Source organism: Lepisosteus oculatus, chromosome 1, assembly GCF_040954835.1.
Source record: "Lepisosteus oculatus isolate fLepOcu1 chromosome 1, fLepOcu1.hap2, whole genome shotgun sequence".
NCBI lineage: Eukaryota > Metazoa > Chordata > Actinopteri > Semionotiformes > Lepisosteidae > Lepisosteus > Lepisosteus oculatus.
In genome coordinates, this window is record NC_090696.1 from 75183684 (window position 1) to 75204763 (window position 21080).

At 43.9% G+C, this 21080-nt stretch overlaps 1 protein-coding gene across 1 annotated transcript; it reads left to right on the forward strand.

Moving 5' to 3' along the window:
* The first annotated feature begins 15615 nt into the window (after nucleotides 1-15615).
* Nucleotides 15616-20451, forward strand: ing2 (inhibitor of growth family, member 2). The gene is made up of 2 exons (XM_069192988.1): nucleotides 15616-16019; nucleotides 19160-20451. The coding sequence occupies exons 1-2, from the start codon at nucleotides 15881-15883 to the stop codon at nucleotides 19846-19848; spliced, it is 828 nt and encodes a 275-aa protein (XP_069049089.1). The 5' UTR covers nucleotides 15616-15880; the 3' UTR covers nucleotides 19849-20451.
* Nucleotides 20452-21080: the final 629 nt, after the last annotated feature.

The following is a 21080-nucleotide window of genomic DNA, read 5'->3' on the forward strand; positions in this document are numbered from 1 at the left end:
TATCCACGGACAGTGTCAGTGACACGGACAGTGTCATTTATCAGCGGCAATATTCTTGTATAGATTTTTATAAATGTATGAGGGGAAGAATTCAATCAGCAGGCCCTCCTGTTCTCCATGCATTCAGGGTGCACATCTACAGTAAGTGTAAAATGCATTTTAATCATCACTAAATTCTTCATCACATTTTTATTGCAGCCTTGAAATAATTTTGTCCATAGGAGTAAATAAATCAAATTTGCCAAATGCTTTTTTCAACAAAAAGTTACATTGTGATAACATTTATATTTGTCTCGTTCAAATATTTTTTAATTCAGGCAGCCTCCATCTAGCTTACATCCGGTAAGGTTACAGGCACACCCAGTTGCGATAGCTAGGTTAGTTAGGCTGGCAGATTCCATCTAATTTAAAATGCACTAAATAATTGTAATAATTCCTGACACGTATATAGCACATCCCTGGGCACTCCACTCAAAGCTCTTTACAGGTAATGGGGATCCCCTCCACCACCACCAGTGCGCAGCCCCACCTGTATGATGCGACGGCAGCCTTAGTGCACCAGAACGCTTAACACTCATCAACTCTCAGTGGGGAGGAGAGCAGAGTAATGAAGCCAGTTCAGTAATGGGGGTTATTAGGAGACCATAATTGGTAAAGGCCAATGGGAAATTTGGACACTGGCCCCTACTCTTTATGAGAAACGCTCTGGGATTTTTAATGACCATGGGGACTCAGGACCTCAGCTTTGTGTCTCATCTAAAGGACAGGGCATGTTTTACAGTATAGTATCCCCATCAGTATACTGGGGCATTAGGACCCACACAAACCACATGGTGAGCACTCCCCACTGATCCCACTAACAACAGCAGCCTCAGCTGTCCCAGGAGGTCTCCCATCCAGGTACTGGCCACAGTCACACCTGCTGAGCTTCAGTGGGTTTCCAGCTGTAAGATGAAGGGTGATGTGCCTGCTGGCAATAATTGTGAGTACAGCTAAGCAGGTTCTCCTTTCTGTATATACAGTATGTTAGGTTGTGTGGCTGCCGTGAAAGGAAAGGCTGACATGTTAATAGACCCACTGAGCTGATCAAATCAATCAAAACTTTCAGGGGTGGAGAAGATTGGATTGCTGTCACTGTGGAGGTCTGGAGTTTTTTATTTATAACCAACCTTGAATGAAGACGGAGAAGAAATTATTTTACCCTAATTTGGAAAAGTGTGCTGCTGGGGTCAGCTTTTTAAAATGCATTTAAAGTGATACAACAGGGATGGTTAATTCATTTATTTAAATACAGCATTTACATACTATCGCAGGGTGTCTGTGATAAATGTGATTGCATATCTAAAAGAGAAATTGATTTATCGTGCCTTAGTTTAAAATGTCAGTGTCTTCGCCAAAACAAAATGTTGCATGTTGGCATTTTTCTGCAGCCTGACAAATTCACAGGTGTGTAATCGCAATGCAGCCTTAGATGTATGTGTGTGTGTGTTAGACAGGATGAGACCTTCGGTCATTGATGCTTATACAGAAAAGGAGATCCTGTGCCTTTATATCTGCATTCTACATTAGTTCTCTACATTGAGTACATCCCAGCCATCAGACAGAACTGCGGAATACCAGTCTAGAGGATATACAGTAGTCCACCAATTTAGTTATGAGCACAATTTCATTTTTTTCAGGAGTGTGGATTGGAACATTTTTATATTGCATGACAACAGCACAGCACTAATATTCTGGATGCAGGTCCTGGTTCATGGTCTAAGGCTATGAAATCCCCTGATTGACAGGACCGCATGCCTGCGAGCGCCCGGGAGGCTACAGGGGCCACTGTGCAGAGCCCAGAGAGCCCTGGCTGACTAATCCCACACTATCCTCGGTGAAGCTCCACTGGCTGTGATGCTCACCTGTTGGGGAAGACCCAGTGACGGTCAGCTGACGACAATGGCCCAGGCTCGGACCCGTGATCACAGGGTTACCAGCTGAACCAGGTCTGCACATGGGGAGAAAGGTCTGAGATGAACTACTGTAACTTTTCCCCTAGCTCCCAAAGGGAGTGGGGTCAGCCCGGCATTGTGCGGCCTCGCTCTGGTTAACCATAGAGGTCTTGGGTATGTGAAGCTACTGAAGTGGAATGAGAAAGAAAGTGCATTCTTAATGAGGAAAATTAATCCCATCTCAAAGTTTTGTGCTAGAAAGTGTCCTGCAGTTTTACACTTGATGATAGAGGAGAGGATGAAACTTTAAAAGTAGGAAGTGCTCCTATATTCTAATTGGGAACACTTTATTTTAACATTTAAATGCGACTTTTGTACTATACATGATTACCACTGGATTCCACTTCCCTTGTTAGCGTTGAGAAACAATGGCTCCAACCTCTTGTTCCATAAGTGATGGGCGGCTGATCCCCTTTCACTGATTAATAGCGCATTTTGGACATAAAAGTCAAACTTTCCCATTGCATTCAGACAGGAAAACCCCATTGTGAACGTCACACTTCCTTTCTTTCTCATTCTAATGTTCTAAGCTCTCGCAACTAATCTCAAAATAATAATAAAAATGTATTCGTATTTTGACTTACCGGCATTACACACGGATATCTGTGAGAAGTGTTCTTTGGAAAGGCAAAGACGATTGTTGTTTATATCAGCATCCACCAGTGAACAAGAACAGAGAAAGACCCCGCGCAGAACAGCCAGAGGATTACAGAAACACAATCCTGGATTTCCAACCACATCTCTCTCTTTTGAAAGAAATGGAGTTGAAAATTAAAACTGTTAAGTCTGCTCCGCATTAAAGCTTTTGCCCCAGCAAGAGTGTTGTCTTATCTGACTCCAGTAACTGCCAGGGTGGGGAGAAGGGTTGATCAAATTATTTCTCAGCTGAAGAGCAGAAGCGCTTGGTGGAATTGTTCTGCAGCTAATGTGGCCTCTGTAGCCATGCAGATTGAACCAACGCTTTCATGAATCGGTCCGTAGTCCCAAAGCGAGATTACTGAAGCCGCTTTGTGTTTGCGAAACCCACTGTTGCTGCTTGTAATGAGACTGAAGCTTTATTGTTGTTCTAATGGCATGTTTCTCTCCAAAAGTGTAATCGTTTGCAGAGGAAGGGAAAATCATTTGTGCAATCAACGCAAGATCTTTCTTCTGCCAGTACAGTTGAAACTCAGATACCTGTCACAAGGAGTTTTACGTGGAAGCAGGTATAACACTCTTCAAGCAGCAGCAACAAGCAGTAAACAACAAAAATAGTTCACTTCCTAATCGCTGCATAACACCAAATCTGTGTGTGTCTGTAGCAAATCTAAAAGGCAAAGTCCAGGCATATTAATAACTTTGTGATCGGTGGTACAGGTTTTGGTTTAACTGCTCTTGCACTGTTTGTAACTGAGTGAGACCAGATGCAGTACTTCCGAGAAATCACACTTATGAGGCCTAACATAAAAATATATACTGTTATACAGACATCCGGTGTAACATGTTTGTCTTCTGTTGTTTGTTCTGTTTCTACATCCGGTGTAAGAAAGTTCTGCATTAGAAACCAAGTGAACTGATCTGTTTTCAGCTGTTGTACAGTACTTGTAGTCAGAGTGATTTAATGCAAATCGAGATGATGGTGAAAGAAATATGGTCACAGATTTTAAGTTGAAACTGAAACTATCAGGAAAAATAGAAAGAAGATAACAAAACTGTTGACTACCATTTGTGTTACTGCAGTTCCAGCAAAGCTGGATTGCAAGACAGCAGACACTGTCCCATCCCTATTATTGTCAAGAAACAAATTGATATACAGTGATACAGTGTCAGGAAAAACAAACAGAGATAGAAACAACCATGTGCTAAATCAGTGACTAGCGAATTCAGCCTCTTAATTACAGCTGTGGGCAAAATGTGTTATTGGGTCATTTTTAAACATGAAAATAGCTTCAAGCAGGCAGTAAAGACACTTAGCGGAGTAGAACTGGAGCAGGTCTGCCTCTGTGCCATGCTGGTGGCTGACTGCCCACCCTGTAATCCCCACACAACATTGTGCAATTGGCCAGGGATGACGGGCATGAAGAAGGCTTCCCGCCGCTCCATTGCTCTTTGCTCTTGTCAACTCTGAGGGGCCAAGCAAGGTGAGATGGGAGACCTCTTGGGAAAGCCAGGATGCTGTTTTAAATGGTGTGGACCAGTAGGAGGGACGCACCTGTCACGATCGCTAACCCCTCCTCTTAAGGGAGCTCCAGCCCTTCCTCGTTCCTTCCCATTGTCTGCACCTGTTCCCTATTCCCGTTCCCCTTTAAAAGCCAGACGCTGACCTCACTCCTGGCTTCTCATTGATTTCCGTGTCGTGAGAGCCCGGGGTCCTGCTGCGTCTGGCTCCGTTATGGTTTTAGTTTCCTGGTCCTGATTCCCTGCCCCGCCGGTCCTGACCCGGTTCTGGTTTTAACTACGGATGGATCCCTTGGTCTTGGACTAAACCTCTCGTCTTGGATTCCTCCTCTGGATTTACCCTTGGATTGTTCGCCCTGGATTCACTCCCCCCGGACACTAGCACTGCATGGACACGCCCCCCTGTCTCCTGACCGACTCCTGCATGATATTTTTCCCCTTGTGTCTTCACTATTCTGGATTGCGTCGTCCGCATAGGGCCCGGAAAGAACTGTTCGTGACAGCACCCCTTTGGACCATTCACAAATGATCATTCATTTTAGAGTTTCCAAACTATTCTGCCCATATGGTGACCAGGAGCCTGCAATATAGTAGGTTCTGTCCTTCAGATGAGGCAGTAAACTGAGATCTGGACTTCCTGGTCAATAAAGATCTCGTGACCCTGCTAATGAATGTAGGGGTGTGAACCCTGGTGTTTAATTTTATCTCAAAGCAAATAATAGAAAAATGATTGAGTTCTTTGGTAATTTCTGTCAACTGAGATCTTTATACATCTCAATTATTTTTCTGAGTTTTAAGCATTTTTTTTTTCACCCAGATGATGTCTCTTTCAGTTCAAATGCTCTTATATACAGTGAATATGGGGAAACACAAGACAGAGATTTTACACACCACCAACGTAGTATAAGGCTTAAATTTCGGCGTGCACAAATTACAATGCCATTAGGGAGCAGGATATAGGTAAGGGAAATGGGTTTGTGGAGTTAAAATGAACAGATATTCGCTTTCAAACAGACACTGGCAATCAGTCATCCAAGCCTTTGTGACAACCTCTCTGGAGAGAGAGAGATTCTCTCAAAGCTCTTCAAAGAGATGTCATGGTAAAGTTCGCTCTTGATCAAAGTGGGCTGCTGATAGCACATGAAACCTCGTATGATCTAGCCACTCTGAGTCTTAACTAAGATTTAAAGTCTCCCGAATCTTAGACTCCTATCTTTCAGTCCTTTCAAATCCTGTCCTCTTAGAGCTCATTGAGCCCACAGAACGTCTGTGAATTCTGCAATTAAGTACATTGGAATTATCTTAACACTAACATTATCTAAGACATTTCTAGATTTTTCACTAAACGGTAGGTCTCTGTGCACCGCAGTAGTTTTGGTGCCAGTAAAACGTGTGTTATCCCTGCTTTCCCGTGTGGTTGAAACTCACGAAGGAAAGTAAGGCAAAATGAAAGTAAGCAAAATCTCTGCTATCCTTACTTAATTTGTATTCGTTTCTCCGAAAGCATATGGCCATTACCATTGAAACTATTGAACTCAATATGCCTTTATAACACGTCGTATAGGGGACCAGATGATTCTCCTGAGCTTATTTTGCACTCCCATCAGACTCAGTTTTGTGGTTTTGTTATACAGTATGCCAGACCCTGTCCTTAAGGGAAATAACATCGCCAGCTGCCTTTTTTAGGTTAGCGATCTCAATCCCATAAGAGAAGTGGATTATTACTGTTCACGCTTCCAGCCTTTTCAAGTTTTTAAGACATGCCTTATGACCTTTTCTAAGACTGTAAATGTGAGGAGGTACTGAAGCTTGCGCTTGCGACAGTAATCTATAGTAATGCTATTCATAGTGAACAAGCTTATTCAAAGGGTCTACCTTTATTCTTGGCAGTGCTTATATCTTCAAAAAATGCCAAGCGTACAGTGACTGAAAAAAACATTTTTTTTCATTGGATTTATCGTAATTCTCTATCCACAAATTTGCGCTTCAACGTGCCTAATCCGTTCATGATGAAGTGGGCTGTGCGTGCGCGATACATTGAGTTACTCTGCCACCTAGTGGACATTAACCCGCAGTACAACGTGTCTGCGTTCAACAATTCTTAAATGAGCGTTTTTCCAAACATTGATAATTAGTTGCATTCTTAGCAGGTTAGCAGTAATGAGAAGACATGACGGGCCCGTTTCACGTCTCTCAAGTTTGAACTTTCCCAATAATTAGTCACAGCCCTGCTACAGTATGTCTTGTTAAAAAAAAAACAGCAGAACACAACATTTAGTTACGAAGTTGATGATACAACATATTAAATAGAAAATGTAACGGTTGAAGCCGCTCTGTAAAGCACAATCCGCCTACACGCCTCTCAACATGTGGCACAAACTGTTCAGAACTGAAAACGAGTTCACACAGGCGCCTTTGACAAATCAGACAGGGGTGCTAGTTAGAATCGCGATTTTTCACATCTATTAATGTAGCAGTGCCCACCCGGAGCCTGGTCCTTTTTCTGCAAGCGGCTCACCAGAACAACGTAGATTTCAGTCTTGGAACGTAATGAGAACACGTTTAAAAAAAATATAAATATATATGTACAAATACATACAAATAATTAAGAAAAACAAAAACGAAAATATGTTAAATTTAGAAACTGTGCTTCCATCGTTGTACCAATAATTCCCTAATTAAAATTAAACTTAGTCAGGTTCATCTGAACGCGATTTGATTTTTTTTTAAAAAAAAAAAGGTCGTTCACTGGCTACAATTAACAAAATAAATGGAGCTAATTCAATTCCACAGCCCTAGAGCCTCAAAATAATCTCGGTCTAGATTTACAGTTCCGCTGATTTTCGCTCTGAGGGGAATAAAAAGCCTGCATGTTGCACGATGAAATCAATATTGCAAAATTTGAGGTTTTTAAGTGGCTTTGAACTAACTCAAAGTCTGAGGAATTGATTTAAAAAAAAGATGTTGCTTCTGTTGTTTAGAACTACAGAAAATAGATCACACCTTGCTCGTGGTGTAACGATGGCTGTGCCCCCCGTGCCTTCATCGGGGTCTTTGATAAAATCATACCATTAACGCATCATGCAAAGCGGTGCTCGGTGCTCACGAGTCTTGCCAGCAACACTCAGGCTTCGTCCTTCACACCCGGCACCGCTGATTGAAGAGCACATGATGCACAAGGCAGCAACAGCTCTTGACTTTGGGTACTGTACCTCGCACTAGTCGCTAACACTGACGTACTGTAGCCCTTAATAAACTTGTTATGACTGAGACATGTCTACATTTCTACTACTAACGTCTGCTGCATTAGTAGGAAGAGCCATTTACTCTCAGGTTATCGATCCTGTATTGATGGTTTTTCTAAGGGTTGATGGTTTTTGCAAGGGATGTATGCGAGAATATGCACCACCTGTACCGAGGCGGTGCCCAGCAAACCTCAGTCACTGGTCTAGTTGATGTTGGCTTGCTGCCCAGGTGTGGAAAGCCAACTGCAGTAAATTGTGTGGAGGTGAATGCGGTGCACTGCTGCTCGAAACCATTCTCCAGCTCACAAGGCAGGAGCTGCTGCCAGGGCAGCATGGTACTGCCTTGGTCCGTGCTGTTCGGTACACAGCGTGGGAGACGCTGTTAGGAGGATGTCTGCTTCATGCTCACTGTGCATGAAGTGGACAAAAGGAGCAGCCTGAATAAGCTCAGTAACAATGCGCCCTGGTGCTCAGTATTTTTTTGATGCTCTTTTTGTTGTTGTTGTTGTTGTTGTTGTTGTCGTTGACCAGATTCATACTGACGTGACTCCCAAGTGGTCAATTATTTTATTTAAGCACTTGTGCAGTTTACAGCCCCCCAAACTGTCTCTTTCAAAACGACGTGCTGATCGCAGAAGGCAGTTTGAAACTGTGCTTGCCAAAGCTCTGCACCTTGACTTTAACTGCGCCTGCAGCCCAGCGCTTGGCGAAAACAAGACCCCTCAGGCAACTGGGATCAATCTCTAGGGCCTAACTCTGAGCATTTACTCTGAGTGAGAGCTGGCCATGGCCAATCACAACACAATTAGAGCAGTGGAGAGCAACATGGACATGGCCTACCAGTATCAAAGAGTTATTTCAAGCTGTTTGCTTTGAATATTGTATATTTGATCCTGACCTGCTGTGCAGTGGGTCTTCTGCTGAATAATGAGTGCCGTGCATCACCCAGGTGGGCACTGGTCTGTAGTGGGGGAAGAAGCAGGTGTTCTCCTGTATGGAAAGGGCTTTGATGTGTTTTGCGATGCAAACTGCTACAGAAAAGGCAAGGAATTATTATTATGATCTCTAAACTCTACAAACTGCTCCTCCAATCAGATCCTCCAAAACAACCCAATGCAAGCACAAGGTCAACCATCAGACAGGCGGCACTACTATAATTAGACTTAGTTCAGAGAGTTTTTTTTAATTCCTTTTAAAACACAAGGATAGTTACTTCTTCCCCAGGCTATGGTACAGACGTCTTGCTGTTTGAGGTTCAGGAGATATTGTGTAATGCATATACTCCCTGCTCTCTGTCTTTGTTCTGTAATGAATCATGTTCACAATCACATACCAACAGCCTGACAAATGAACCCTTTTACCCTTCTCCATAGGTGTCATCACTGTGCTTGTAAACCTCATCTTGAAAAGACAGATGTGACAAATGACAGATCTATAAATGAAAAGGGGCTTTAGTTCAATTGTTACTTTAGAATTGCATCTATACTCCAGAGAAATAATGACAGCAGCAAAATACCTACTAAAATCCGTTCGTCTTCTCAGCATAAAGAGACGTTCTTACAATGTCTGCTCTGTAAGTACACCTCACATTCAGGGGAAGATGTAATTATGGTGAATACGGAATTGATTTTTGTTTACTCTGAAAAGAAGATAGTAAAAACATTTTTAAAGTAATTCCTGGCAGAAAATGAGACGTTTTTGAAAATGACAAAAGATTGCAAGTAACATAATTGCCATAATCAGATTATAAAATCTTGGCAGCAAACTATTACATTTGCTTCTCAAGAAAACTTACTTATTAATTATTCTGGTGATCATTTAAGACAAAAGCACAAATATGGACAATGCTGCCATGTATTCCCAGGCAGTGGCATATTATCAGTCATGTCAATGCAATAACCGAATATGTACAGTACAGTATTTCATTTTTCTCTAAGCAAGAGGCTGCTACCTCACAGCTCTTTCTTCTTGGCTTTTATTACAGACTAAGGTGCCTTCTGTGTGGAATATGCGTGTTCCCCTGTGTCTTTGTGGGTTTCTTCCAGGGCATCTTTTTGCCAGTCATCAAAGGATGATGTCCAAGGTGAAATCCCATCTCATGCTCTGTGTGTGTCAGGCTGGGCTCTGGCTCTAAAAGAGGATATCGGACGAATAGATTTCTCTCTAAGCAGCATATTGTGAACAGGTTAACAAACAATTGTGACCTTGAATGTCTGAAACCTTTTTTTAAAACAACAAACACAACATTAAAGTGCAGCAAATATTAAACAGGTACTGTAATTTTTCCTGCAGAATCAAATGACTCACTGAAAAAATCCAGAAGGAAAGAGTTACATGCTGCTGCTAGAGTAGTCCCAAAATACAGCTACCAGAGAGAGTACAGAGGAGAGTAAAATGCACGTACAGTATATCTGTCGAAAAGATTGCCAGGCACGGGGATTTACGTGTACATCCTGAAACGAGCCACAGAAAAACAAAACAATATGATCATACATTCTGTGATTCGTGAATATACTAGCAATGCATTCGGCTGCATTGATAGAGCTGGGGAGAGATGTCTGTTTTGTCATGTCTTTTCATCGAGAAATGTTTTGATTTGTGCTGATTCTGTTACCTCCCAGCTCAGGAAATGCGAATGTCGTGGCATGCTGTCAAAGGCTCAGTAGGCAAGCCAAACTGAATTTGTGATTGTTGGAGACTGAATAACACAATCTTATTACAGCCATGGGGGGTGGGGGGTATTTATGAAATGTGCCATACAGCAATTATTATTGCTTTGTTTACCAATAATTACAGGATTGCAATGCAAAATGTATATTAAATAAACAAGAAACCCGAAAATAATGCAATGTTAATGCTGACAAAGCTAATAACAAAAGATTATTACACTCTAAGTTGTACAAAACTATATTTCTACATGTGCTTAAATCATTGTTATGCATTTTAGTGCTCTTTTTTGGTCCAAAATGTAAGAATCCACAAGTTTCCCATGATTGAGCTAGTTTGCTATTGTGTGCTGTTAAAGAGCTGAATATGAAAACATTCTAAAATGCTTTTGAGACATTGCTTATAGCCTATTTTCTAAGATTTACAGCTAAAGGATTAGACCTGAGTTATTCCTAACCCAGCATCCGTAGCCACCCACTTTTGTACTGGAAAGCTATCGATGAACAGCATGATAATCTGTGCACAGTGAACTACTTTCACACCCACTTAGAGCACAGGGCAAAACCAGCCCTTGGGCGTTCCTGGGACACTTAGGCAGAAAAGACTTCCCAGCAGATAGGAGACACGGTTACATGTCACACAAGTACACAAGTGATACTCAGCTAACTTACAGCTGATGACCAGATGGAGTGATGCATCTCTACATGAGATGACTGCCCCATGCTAGTGCAAGGGAGATTTGGGATGGGGCTGGGTAGGGGCACTGTATACTGACTTCAGCCAGCTCTTATTGATTCTGAGGAAGCATGAATGAAGGACAACAGCATATGTGAGTGGTGGGAAATTTGAAATGGCTATCTGGCCTCAGCCACTTGAATTAACAAAGACTGTTAAGAAAACAAGCTGCAAAATTGTTTAAGGTTATCAAAGACTAGACCACATAAAAACCACATGGGTGGTGTGGTGTCTCTGTGGCTCAGGATCTGTGCCTGTGGCTGGAAGGTTGCTGGTTCGTATTCCCCAGCTGGCAGAGGAATCCTACTCCGTTGGGCCCCTGCGCAAGGCCCTTAACCCCAGCTGCTCCAGGGGTGCCGTATGAATGGCTGACCCTGCGCTCTGACCCCAAGCTTCTCTCTCTGTCTGTGTGTCTCATGGAGAGCAAGCTGGGGTCTGCGAAAAGACACATTCCTCATACAAGAAATTGTATATGGCCAATAAAGTATGATTTTGTTTTAATGGTGTGATTAAATTATTCTTTGATTATCTGAATACTCAGCAACACTTTGACTCTTGTCGTACCATGGTAAGTTATGGGAATGAAGATGAACCCATATTCAGAGGTCCAGTGTGAAATGTTCATTAGTTTGTTTGGGTGTTAGGAGTGGAAAGTGGAAAAAAATGAAGAGACTCTTTTTCAGCTGAGCTCAAAATGCAAATTTTCTCAGGGAAAAGTGAAATGCGCTAGAACTCTATCAAGGTCTAATCGCTGCCTTCTGTCTGCTACAGACAGAGCTTCTGACAGTATCAGGACAGAAGAAAAAACGTCCAAGGCAGATTACATGTCATGAAATGATTTAACCAAACTCAACACCAGGAAGGTTGCTATGGTTTGGATGTTGGTTGCAATGAAGGAATGTATAGGACACACACACAGCTTGACTGAAGACCATCTTGTCTTGTTAGGAACGTTATCTGTGAGAGAATGGAATGGAGGTCATTGGTCATCTTTGCTCACACAAGCACAGCGTTTCGTAAGGGCTAAATTCCACCCTCTCTGCCAAGCTCGATGTTCAGTTAACTATGAATTCAGAAGCAAAAAGCAGTCTAAAAAGCAAAAAGAACAGGTTGGATATCTTGTTTAGTGAAGGAACCCCCTTTCTCATAGCCTGAATCCTGGTTTTCCCTAAATGATGTCTGCCAGGTAAGCCATTTAAATTCCTTCTGCTCAGGGGAAATTGAGATCAGCTGTCTGTCTTGGTTTATGCTGAAATAAGTCTTCTGAAAATGTGACTTTAGTATTGACACAGACCACTTTTTATATTTAGAGAGATTCATGTAAAACGTTGTTTTTTTTACACAAGCAATTAAAAATGTGAGAATGAGGATAGGCAGTGATTTTAAGAACAAAATTCTTCAAAATCGTAACACTGATGCTCTGGGGATTATTCTAAATGTAGAACTGATCAACTAAACTGTTCTTCAAACGAGGCAACATAAAAATATCAAAGAAAATGTAGGGCAGGCAGTCTTTTAAAAATGTTTAGATGTTGTACAAATTGCCTAACTGTCCTACTTCTTAAAGAAACCAAATTAGTACAGAGACGCCTTGCTCGTAATACTCTAGGTAGCTTTCAAATTCAAGGAAAACACTGCAGTAAATGAAGAGGTCGGGGTCGCAGTCGTCAAAGATTTTAATTCTGGTGCGGCTTTGAACGCCGGAGGACAATAATAAATACTTTTTATCCAATCGCGACAGGAGCGGGATCAAACACGTTACGTTTCCTCTAAGGAACGAACTCTATGAGGTCTGTCTTCTGGATACGAATCCATGTACAACAACAGCTGACGCTGCATGGTTGATAACGACACCCTCTATCTTTATTTTTGCGTTTCACGAAACTACAGTACATAGCACATCCGTGTAAGTGAAAAGGATAATAAAGGCTGTGAACTGCAGTTGCCCTCTCCTGCCTCTCTTCGTGCACCGCCGACTCTGCCAGGGAATCTACGGGGGGTCACTACAATATAAACATATATAACTGAGTGATAGAAAATAATACAGTCATAAGAATTATATTATAATTATATAGTAATAAAAACTATACAATACGTATATAAAAATGCACAGTACATTAAATGGACCAAAGTAAGACAAGACTAAGAAAAAAAAGTTATAATTATAAGTTTAAAATATCAAATGCTATAGTTAAAAGATGAACTGTAAGAGAATTTAGAAGTATCCACAGTTGCAAACTCTGGACTGAGCATATGTAAAACTCAACCATGTTTGTCTTTCATTTTTATGTCTGCTGTGGAGGAGATGAGATGGGGAATCGTTTGTACTGTATTTACGTTTCCACATCACCGAATAAATTGAGGAGGTTCATAAAAATGAAAATGTTTATTGCATCTATGAAGCTATAACGTTTGTGGCTATGATGTAGTCGAAAATATATGATGCAAACGAAGATCACATGTGTGATCACCATCGTTACTCGCAATGCAGTATCTTCAGTTAGTTACAGTAATTGAATATTGTGAACCTAAAGTCGAAAGTAATCAAATATTTTTTCTTCCACCTGACCGTTGTAACAATTCATATTTTCTTTTGATTTCTTTATTGTCATAAATTCAGCTAATTTCATTACACCGATTTCCTTTGTCTTAACACGCAATTAAGCAAGTATCGGGTTCGGTTATTCCGTTATCAAAAGTGTCCGACTAATGGGAAGTCTTTATTTTTGCTCAAAGCATTACTTTACAAATGGATACTTCGGTTCTTTCCACGCATTTATAGGTTTTTTTATTCCTTTTAGAGAAGTTCTGTTTATTTTAAAAATGCCCTGTGCTGTCCTCAGTGAAATAACCTATGGTTTTTAATTTCAGCTAAATTCGACGAGTTTCTTCTTTTCTCTTTCACCTTGTTTCTCCATTCTAACAGAAAAGTAAAGTATTTGGGGGGTGAATGTAACTTGAATAAAATAATAATAATGAATAGTAAATATCTGTCGCTCAGATGAAGAGCGAAGCCCGGCCCTATTGCTTTAAAAATACTTTCCCATGATCCCCCAGGAAAAAAAAAAGCATCGCTCTTGAAATTATTTTCCAGAATGTCAATACGGACAAACACTCAATTAAGAAGAAGGGTTTCCTATTCCTATGTCCCGAGACATACGGCGTTGTAACCCTCTTCCCAAAGAAATAACTGTACGCGAGCAATCAGGGGGAAAAAAACCCCAAAGGGGGCGTGTCTGGCATGGTCCTCATTTGTATAAAGTATGTTTTCCAGCTGCAGCGTTGCTTTAAAAGCTCTCGTCCGCGTCCATACCTGAACACTGGGGGCTCATGACCCCCGAAGCGGGCGCGCACTAATGGGAAAGACGCCTTGGGCAAGAAGGCGGAATAAAAAAAAAAAAAAAAAAAAAAAAAAAGTTATATTCACACCATGAGTGGGTGCGCCTGCTGCGCTTCGGCGGTATATAACGGCGGGCGTGGCCACTCTGACGTGTAGGCATTCTGGAGACCTGTCTACTAGGCTACAAGCTGGGAACCCAGTTTCTCCTCCGTGCGCCTAGGGGAAAGTCCCCGGACCCGTGGCAGAGAGTGCCTTTGCGTGAAGCAGCCTGCGGTCTGCACGTCACCACGCCTCAGCTAAGACGTCCTCGGACCGAGCTGGGTGACGTCAGGCTGCACTCGTCATAGCGGTGTAGTAACGCAGGTGGTGTGTACTTCCAGTGCATCAACAGAACGGGGCTCATTCCCAGAATGCCGGTTCTTTTAAATTTTGGGTTATCTAATTGCACTTGCACTCAAAGTTTACTTATCAAATGCACAACAATACAGCGTGCAGCGAGCTGACGCAAAAAATAAAGACCCCCCCCATCACACCCTGACGAAGCACACAACGCGGTGTTTGGTCTGCCGAAAGGAAAATACGAAATAACCATGCCATGTCTTTACTAAGTTTTTCAATTCGATTATGTTATATTTCCTCTGTTAGAAAAACAGTGCAATAAAAAAATAAACGGATAAAACTTTTAGTTAGAAGAGCGTTTAGGACTCCAGGTTAATACGAGACTATTTTACGTTAATTAATAACATGGACGACACAAACTGGTTGCGCCTAATTACGTGATTATGGTGCTTTGTTAAATTGCTGAATACAATCAAAACGATAGTGTCAATCACCGTAGCAAATAAGAAATTAAGTCATTTTGAAACCCACGAGCAATTACGAGTCGTTTAGACTCCAGCGACAGTAAACTGCGCCTTAAACAAACTTCCATTCGTCAATTCGATATGGATTTTTTTAGCGGTTATTTAAAAGGTGCTTTAATTTAATCTACACTTCCTGTTAAGTCACAAATTCGGGATTCCCCCCACAAAACAATGTACAAACCAAACTAAACGTCTGCTAAACGCTAAAACGTCAGTTTATCCGACACCACCAAGAAAAAGGAAAGGAGAGAGGGAGCACTGTTTACACTATATGTCAATATTTTAGGATATGTTTTTGTTGTTGTTGTTGTTGTTGTTGTAAATGTCTGCCATAGGTCTGTAGATTTTGTTGGATTTTGGGTTTCATGTTCATTTTATTTGCTGTGGCAGCACTGATTGTGTACCCACCGGTCATGCTAATAAAGCACCTTGAATTGCATTGAATGAAATTGAAAGGAGGGGGGTGGGTGGGATAAACACTTCCCTTTTCTTGTGCAGGGGGACGTTGGATACCCCAAAAACTGTGGATACCGCTTTAAGGCGGCCGCCCTCGCGCGCCTCGTCCCGGGAACATGCAAAACCGCGGCGCGCTGCCTTATGGGGCCGCACCGGGGCGCATGCGCAGACGGAGGGGGGGGTGTTCTGTTTGAAGTGGAGCTGCAGTTGGTCCAGCGGACCGAGCCGCTCAAGAGGCAACACAGTAGCTACATTATCCTCCTCTTCCTCCTCCCTCCCCCCCCCCTTCCCCACCTACCAAATGCCCCTCTCCTGAAGTTGCCCGCTCGCCTTTATTTTTGTTGGTGGTGGTGGTGGTGTTTTTTTTCTTTCTTTCTTTCTTTCTTCCCCCAATCCTCCGCGCTTTCATGCATCGCCACCACGATGCTGGGGCATTACCCGAGCGTGGAGAAGACCCAGCTGGTCAGCTATGTGGAGGAGTATCTCGAGTGTGTGGAGTCGCTGCCTTTGGACCTGCAGAGGAACGTCTCCTTGTTGAGAGAGATCGATACGAAGTACCAGGGTAGGTCACGTTTTCGGCACTTTTTCTTTTTTTTTTTTGGGCGAGCGAGCTCCCCCCTCGGCGTGCGATCTGCCCCGAAAGGGCGACCCTGATTTCCCCCTCCTGCCCCGTCTCCTCTCGATGCGGCTGCAGGACGACACGGGCTGATCTTTGTTGTGTGCTTTTCTACGCGTGTGTGTGTGTGTGCGTGTGTGTATTTCGCTCACTCCCCACGCGTCGCGGGTGTGTGACCTCGTTGGGCTGCCGGGGACGGATCGCAATGGACCCTGCGCGGTTGTCTCCTCTCTCTCCCCGATGCCCAGTACCGACCACCAGCACCAGCCCGAGGGGCGACCGCGGACGTGCGCTCCCCCAAGTCGAGACTGACTTCTGGGAATCAGCCATTTTGGCAGCGGATGGGGTGAGAAAACTCGCCCGGCCGGCCGGCCGGCGCTGTGCACCGCACTTTTAAAGAGGGGGTCCGTCGTGGCGGTGTGTTGGCCAGGGACTGCACCCCCGGTGTGCAGCGGTTCTGCTCGGCGTCAGTATCGGGGGCTGCCGTGGCCGTGTTTGGCTCGACGGCCACAGTCCAGCCTCCCCAGTTGAAGGGAGAGCGCTTTTCTCCCCTTCCCTAGACCGAGTATCTGCAAATGTCATGCCTCTTAAATATCCTTGACACCATTGCCGAGGTACGGTTTGCAAGAGACGCCGGGTCCGGGGGTACACGCAGCTCTGTATGTGGTGTGTCAGTCTCCGGGGTTGGCACCTCACAGTAGTGAACAGTTTCCTTCTGTTTAAGAAAAGTTTTTTTTTTATTTGGCCCACAATTTATTGCAAAACGCTCTCGATCCGTGGAAGACGGGGAAACGCCAAGACGTGTTGAACCGCGCGTTTTCGTCCTTTTGTGCTGTTTTTTTTTTGTGTGTATTAAGACGTCTATGAATACATTTTACTCGCAGATCAGAAGTGTCGTCACTTCCTGGATATCAGCACACGGCTTGAACGCGGAAGTGCTGCTGCAAAGACATGTTTCGCTCTTTATTTTTTAGGTTTCAGTACATTCAGTAGATTTCCAGTTAACCAGAGTTCAGGGTATTACAATGATCTTCATTCACGTATCGGTCAGTATTACATTTTCAAGCTGCTGCTGCTTCCGCCAAAATACCCCACCCATTATCGGAAGAAATGAGCACACTTTATTCGTTACGAGCCCAGGCGCTCATGTCAACTCTGCAGAAATTACTCCAATAGGCAGGTTAAAATAAGCGTATTCACAGCAGTAAATTACTTTAAAAAACAGTTGATGCGAACGAAAAACTGGATGCATCAGTGTTTTCCCATAATTCTCCAGGTTTACCTTTCGATGTATGTGATAATTTTGTATTTTATCAGCTACACGGAGTCCATGCTGCTGTTACCAAGCCCACGGTAATACCGTTCGTTTCGATACGAAGAAAGTGTATGAGCTCGCAGATCTAACTGTGCATCCATTTTATTGCCATTTCAGTATGTAGCATTAGCAAATCTAGTGTCTGTGCCTTCAGGTCAGATACTAAGTTGGGCGTTTGGGCAAAGAACGTTTAAAATATGTAAGTTGGGGATATTGACTCAATTTGTAGTGTTTTAAAGCACTGCCTTTTCGAGATCTAGTATAAATAAGGATATACCCACACCTGACTTGGGAGAAAGCAACTTAGGGGTGTAACCTGGGTGCACTTAATCTCTGTTCCTGCTTAAGAACAGGAGAAGAGCTGTCAGCAGTTGTAGAAGCATTTTAGGCTTTTTAGAAAGCTCAGGCAAAGAAAGAAGTCCTACTTTTATTTTAATGCATCAAAGGTCCTTTAGGAACAAACCCAGTCTTCATATTTAATGTAGTTTTTAACATCCTAGGTGTGTATTGTTACAAATACCAGACTAAAGCGGGCTCTGTCTAACTTACACGGCCGTTGTTGGTTTTGCAGTCCAGTTTTCAAGTGTAGTGGTAGCAGATTTTACATCTGGTTTGACAAGTACCGCTGGTGGTAAATGAAATTTGTAAAAGGTGTCAGAATTTACATCTGGTCTGAGCGTGGTCACGTTTGCCTCATGTAACTGCTGGACGTCATCCAGTTGGGTGCTGCTCTTGAAATTGGGCCCCTCCTGTGTGTAAAGTGCTTTAGGTGGCCTGTATAAAGGCAGTTGTTACTGTAGGACTCGTGGTGTGAAAAGGGGCAGGCTCGGACAAGCGTGCGTTGGGAAAGCATGCACAGGCTTTATCTCTGCCTTGCAGGGTCAAAGGTCCTAGCCATGAGAAGAGCGGATTAGCAGCTGGAGACTATCGGGGGGGGGGGGGGGGCAGGGTGCCAAAAAAACTAATTCCAAGTTATGCACATGTTTTTTTAAATGTGGTAATAATAATAATTGCTTACATTTATATAGCGCTTTTCTGGACACTCCACTCAAAGCGCTTTACAGGTAATGGGGATCCCCTCCACCACCACCAGTGTGCAGCCCCACCTGGATGATGCGACGGCAGCCACAGTGCGCCAGAACGCTCCCCACACACCAGCTCTCAGGAGGGAGGAGAGCAGAGTAATGAAGCCAATTCATAGAGGGGGATTATTAGGAGGCCATGATTGGTAAGGGCCAATGGGAAATGTGGCCAGGACGCCGGGGTTACACCCCTACTCTTTACGAGAAACGCCCTGGGATTTTTAATGACCACAGAGAGTCAGGACCTCGGTTTTACGTCTCATCCGAAGGACAGCGCCTGTTTACAGTATAGTGTCCCCATCACTATACTGGGGCATTAGGACCCACACAGACTGCAGGGTGAGCGCCCCCTGCTGGCCTCACTAACACCTCTTCCAGCAGCAACCTTAGTTTTTCCCAGGAGGTCTCCCATCCAGGTACTGGCCAGGCTCACACCTGCTGAGCTTCAGTGGGTTGCCAGTTGTGAGTTGCAGGGTGATATGGCTGCTGGCTGGTAATGGACCATTTCTTATTACAGCTGCCGATTTTGGAAGTGCCCAACTGGGAGGCCCTCAGAGAGTTGCAGGAGCCTGTTCGGCTGCGTTCTCAGGGGTCGAACGATGGAGAATGGAGTGATTGGCGCATCCCTGCTTTGCACATATACCGGCCAGTGTGCTCAAGATAATCCCCCTGTTTGTTGTCCCATGCAGAAGTGCTGAAGGAGGTGGATGAGGTGTACGAGAGGTTCAGACGCGAGCCGGAGCCGGGGCAGCGGCGGCGCCTGCAGAGCCAGCTCCAGCGCGCGCTGATCGGCAGCCAGGAGCTGGGCGACGAGAAGCTGACCGTGGTCGCGCAGATGCTGGAGCTGGTGGAGAACCGCGCCCGGCAGATGGAGTCGCACGCGCCCTGCTTCCAGGAGCCGGCCGAGGCCGCCGAGAAGGGCGCGGAGAAGGGCAGGCCGGAGGCGGCGGCGGCAGCGCCGCCCGAGAGGGCCTCCGCCCGGCGGCCGCGCCGCCAGCGCAACAGCGAGAGCCGCGACCCCTGCCACCCGGCCAACGGCGTGGAGGAAGCGGGCGAGGAGCCGGCGCCCAGGGAGAAGAAGTCCAAGTCCTCCAAGAAGAAGAAGCGCTCCAAGGCCAAGCAGGAGCGGGAGGTGTCCCCCGTGGAGTTCGCCATCGACCCCAACGAGCCCACCTACTGCCTGTGCAACCAAGTGTCCTACGGCGAGATGATCGGCTGCGACAACGAGGAGTGCCCCATCGAGTGGTTCCACTTCTCCTGCGTCGGACTCACCTACAAGCCCAAGGGCAAGTGGTACTGCCCCAAGTGCAGGGGCGACAGCGAAAAGACGATGGACAAGAGCATCGAGAAGGCTAAAAAGGACAGAAGGTCTAGGTAGTGACCCGCGTCGGCCTTCTTGTTGTCATGTTGCTGATGAAACAATCCTTCTGGAGACTAAGCGGCGTTCATTTTGAACCCTGGGTATGAACGATACATCGAAGCTGCCGAACACCTGTTTTCAATTCATCTGTTGCTGCACTTAGCCGAGAGGGTAGTACGCAGGACAGAAACAGTGTGGCCACTGAGCGGAATACTGCAGAGACCTCTCCATGTTTCCTTAAGATTACTGCAGGTGACACTGCCATAACTGCTCTGTATAGGTGCATTATTATGTGACTTGTGACTTTATAAATGGGGCTATATTGAGGAACTGAACATAAAAAGATTACAGGTAAAAATTGTAAAAGTATATACAACTTCGAGCATTGATAGAACAAGGCACAAGACTACATGTAACTGGGATACACAGTATTTGTAGGTGATGTTGAAAAGATATCTTGTAACTTTTTTTTAGTCAAATTAAAAATTCTGGCCTTTTTTTTTTAAAAGTCTTCCAAAACCAGTGGCAAACTTTCACTGATTTCACTGTTCAATAATATTTGGTATTTCTAATTTAATTTTCTTAAGTTTTTCAGTATTTAAATAAACCTGTGCCAGCGATTGTCTATGTAGATTTATTTTAATGCAGAAGAAACAAGAATTGGGGGATGGCTGTATATTGTTTATGATTATCATACTGTAGCTGAAAGCGATAAGCTTGGTAAATGTCATTGAGTTACGTTAAGAATTATCATTCCATTTGCTTGCATACGAGATGGTATAACACTCTAGGTTCTCAGAAGAATACGTTTAATCTTCTGAAGTTTTTTTTTTCTGAAAGTCCTCCTCCAGTACTGGCACAGACATTGCAAACACAGTAGAAGCAATCCAAAGCATTCTACTGACGAGTCACGTTTGTACTGTATCTCCGAACCTCAAAAAGAAGACCCCAGAACCCATTGTTTCCCAAAGCAAAACTGACTGTAAATTCATACTGCGCCCAAGAGGAAAGTAACTTTATTTCCACTAGGATGAATCTCTTAACTTTCAACGTATGTTTATGAAGTGTAAATATACTTCATGCTTTTTTTAGCATGTTGGGTTCATGCCAGTTCTTTACTTTTTTAGAAGTGGGTTGTTTGAATTCTTCATGCATCTGCTAATTTATTTCATGTCTATTTCCATCGTTGTTAGGGATGCAAAGACTAATTTCCAAGTAAAGAATAATCCATGGTGCTTTGAAACAGTGGA

Excerpts from the sequence above, each read along its gene's own strand:
- ing2 (XM_069192988.1), top strand. The coding sequence starts at position 15,881 with ATGCTGGGGCATTACCCGAGCGTGGAGAAGACCCAGCTGGTCAGCTAT. Across the intron at positions 16,020-19,159 it reads GATCGATACGAAGTACCAGG|AAGTGCTGAAGGAGGTGGAT; the intron begins GTAGGTCACGTT and ends TGTCCCATGCAG.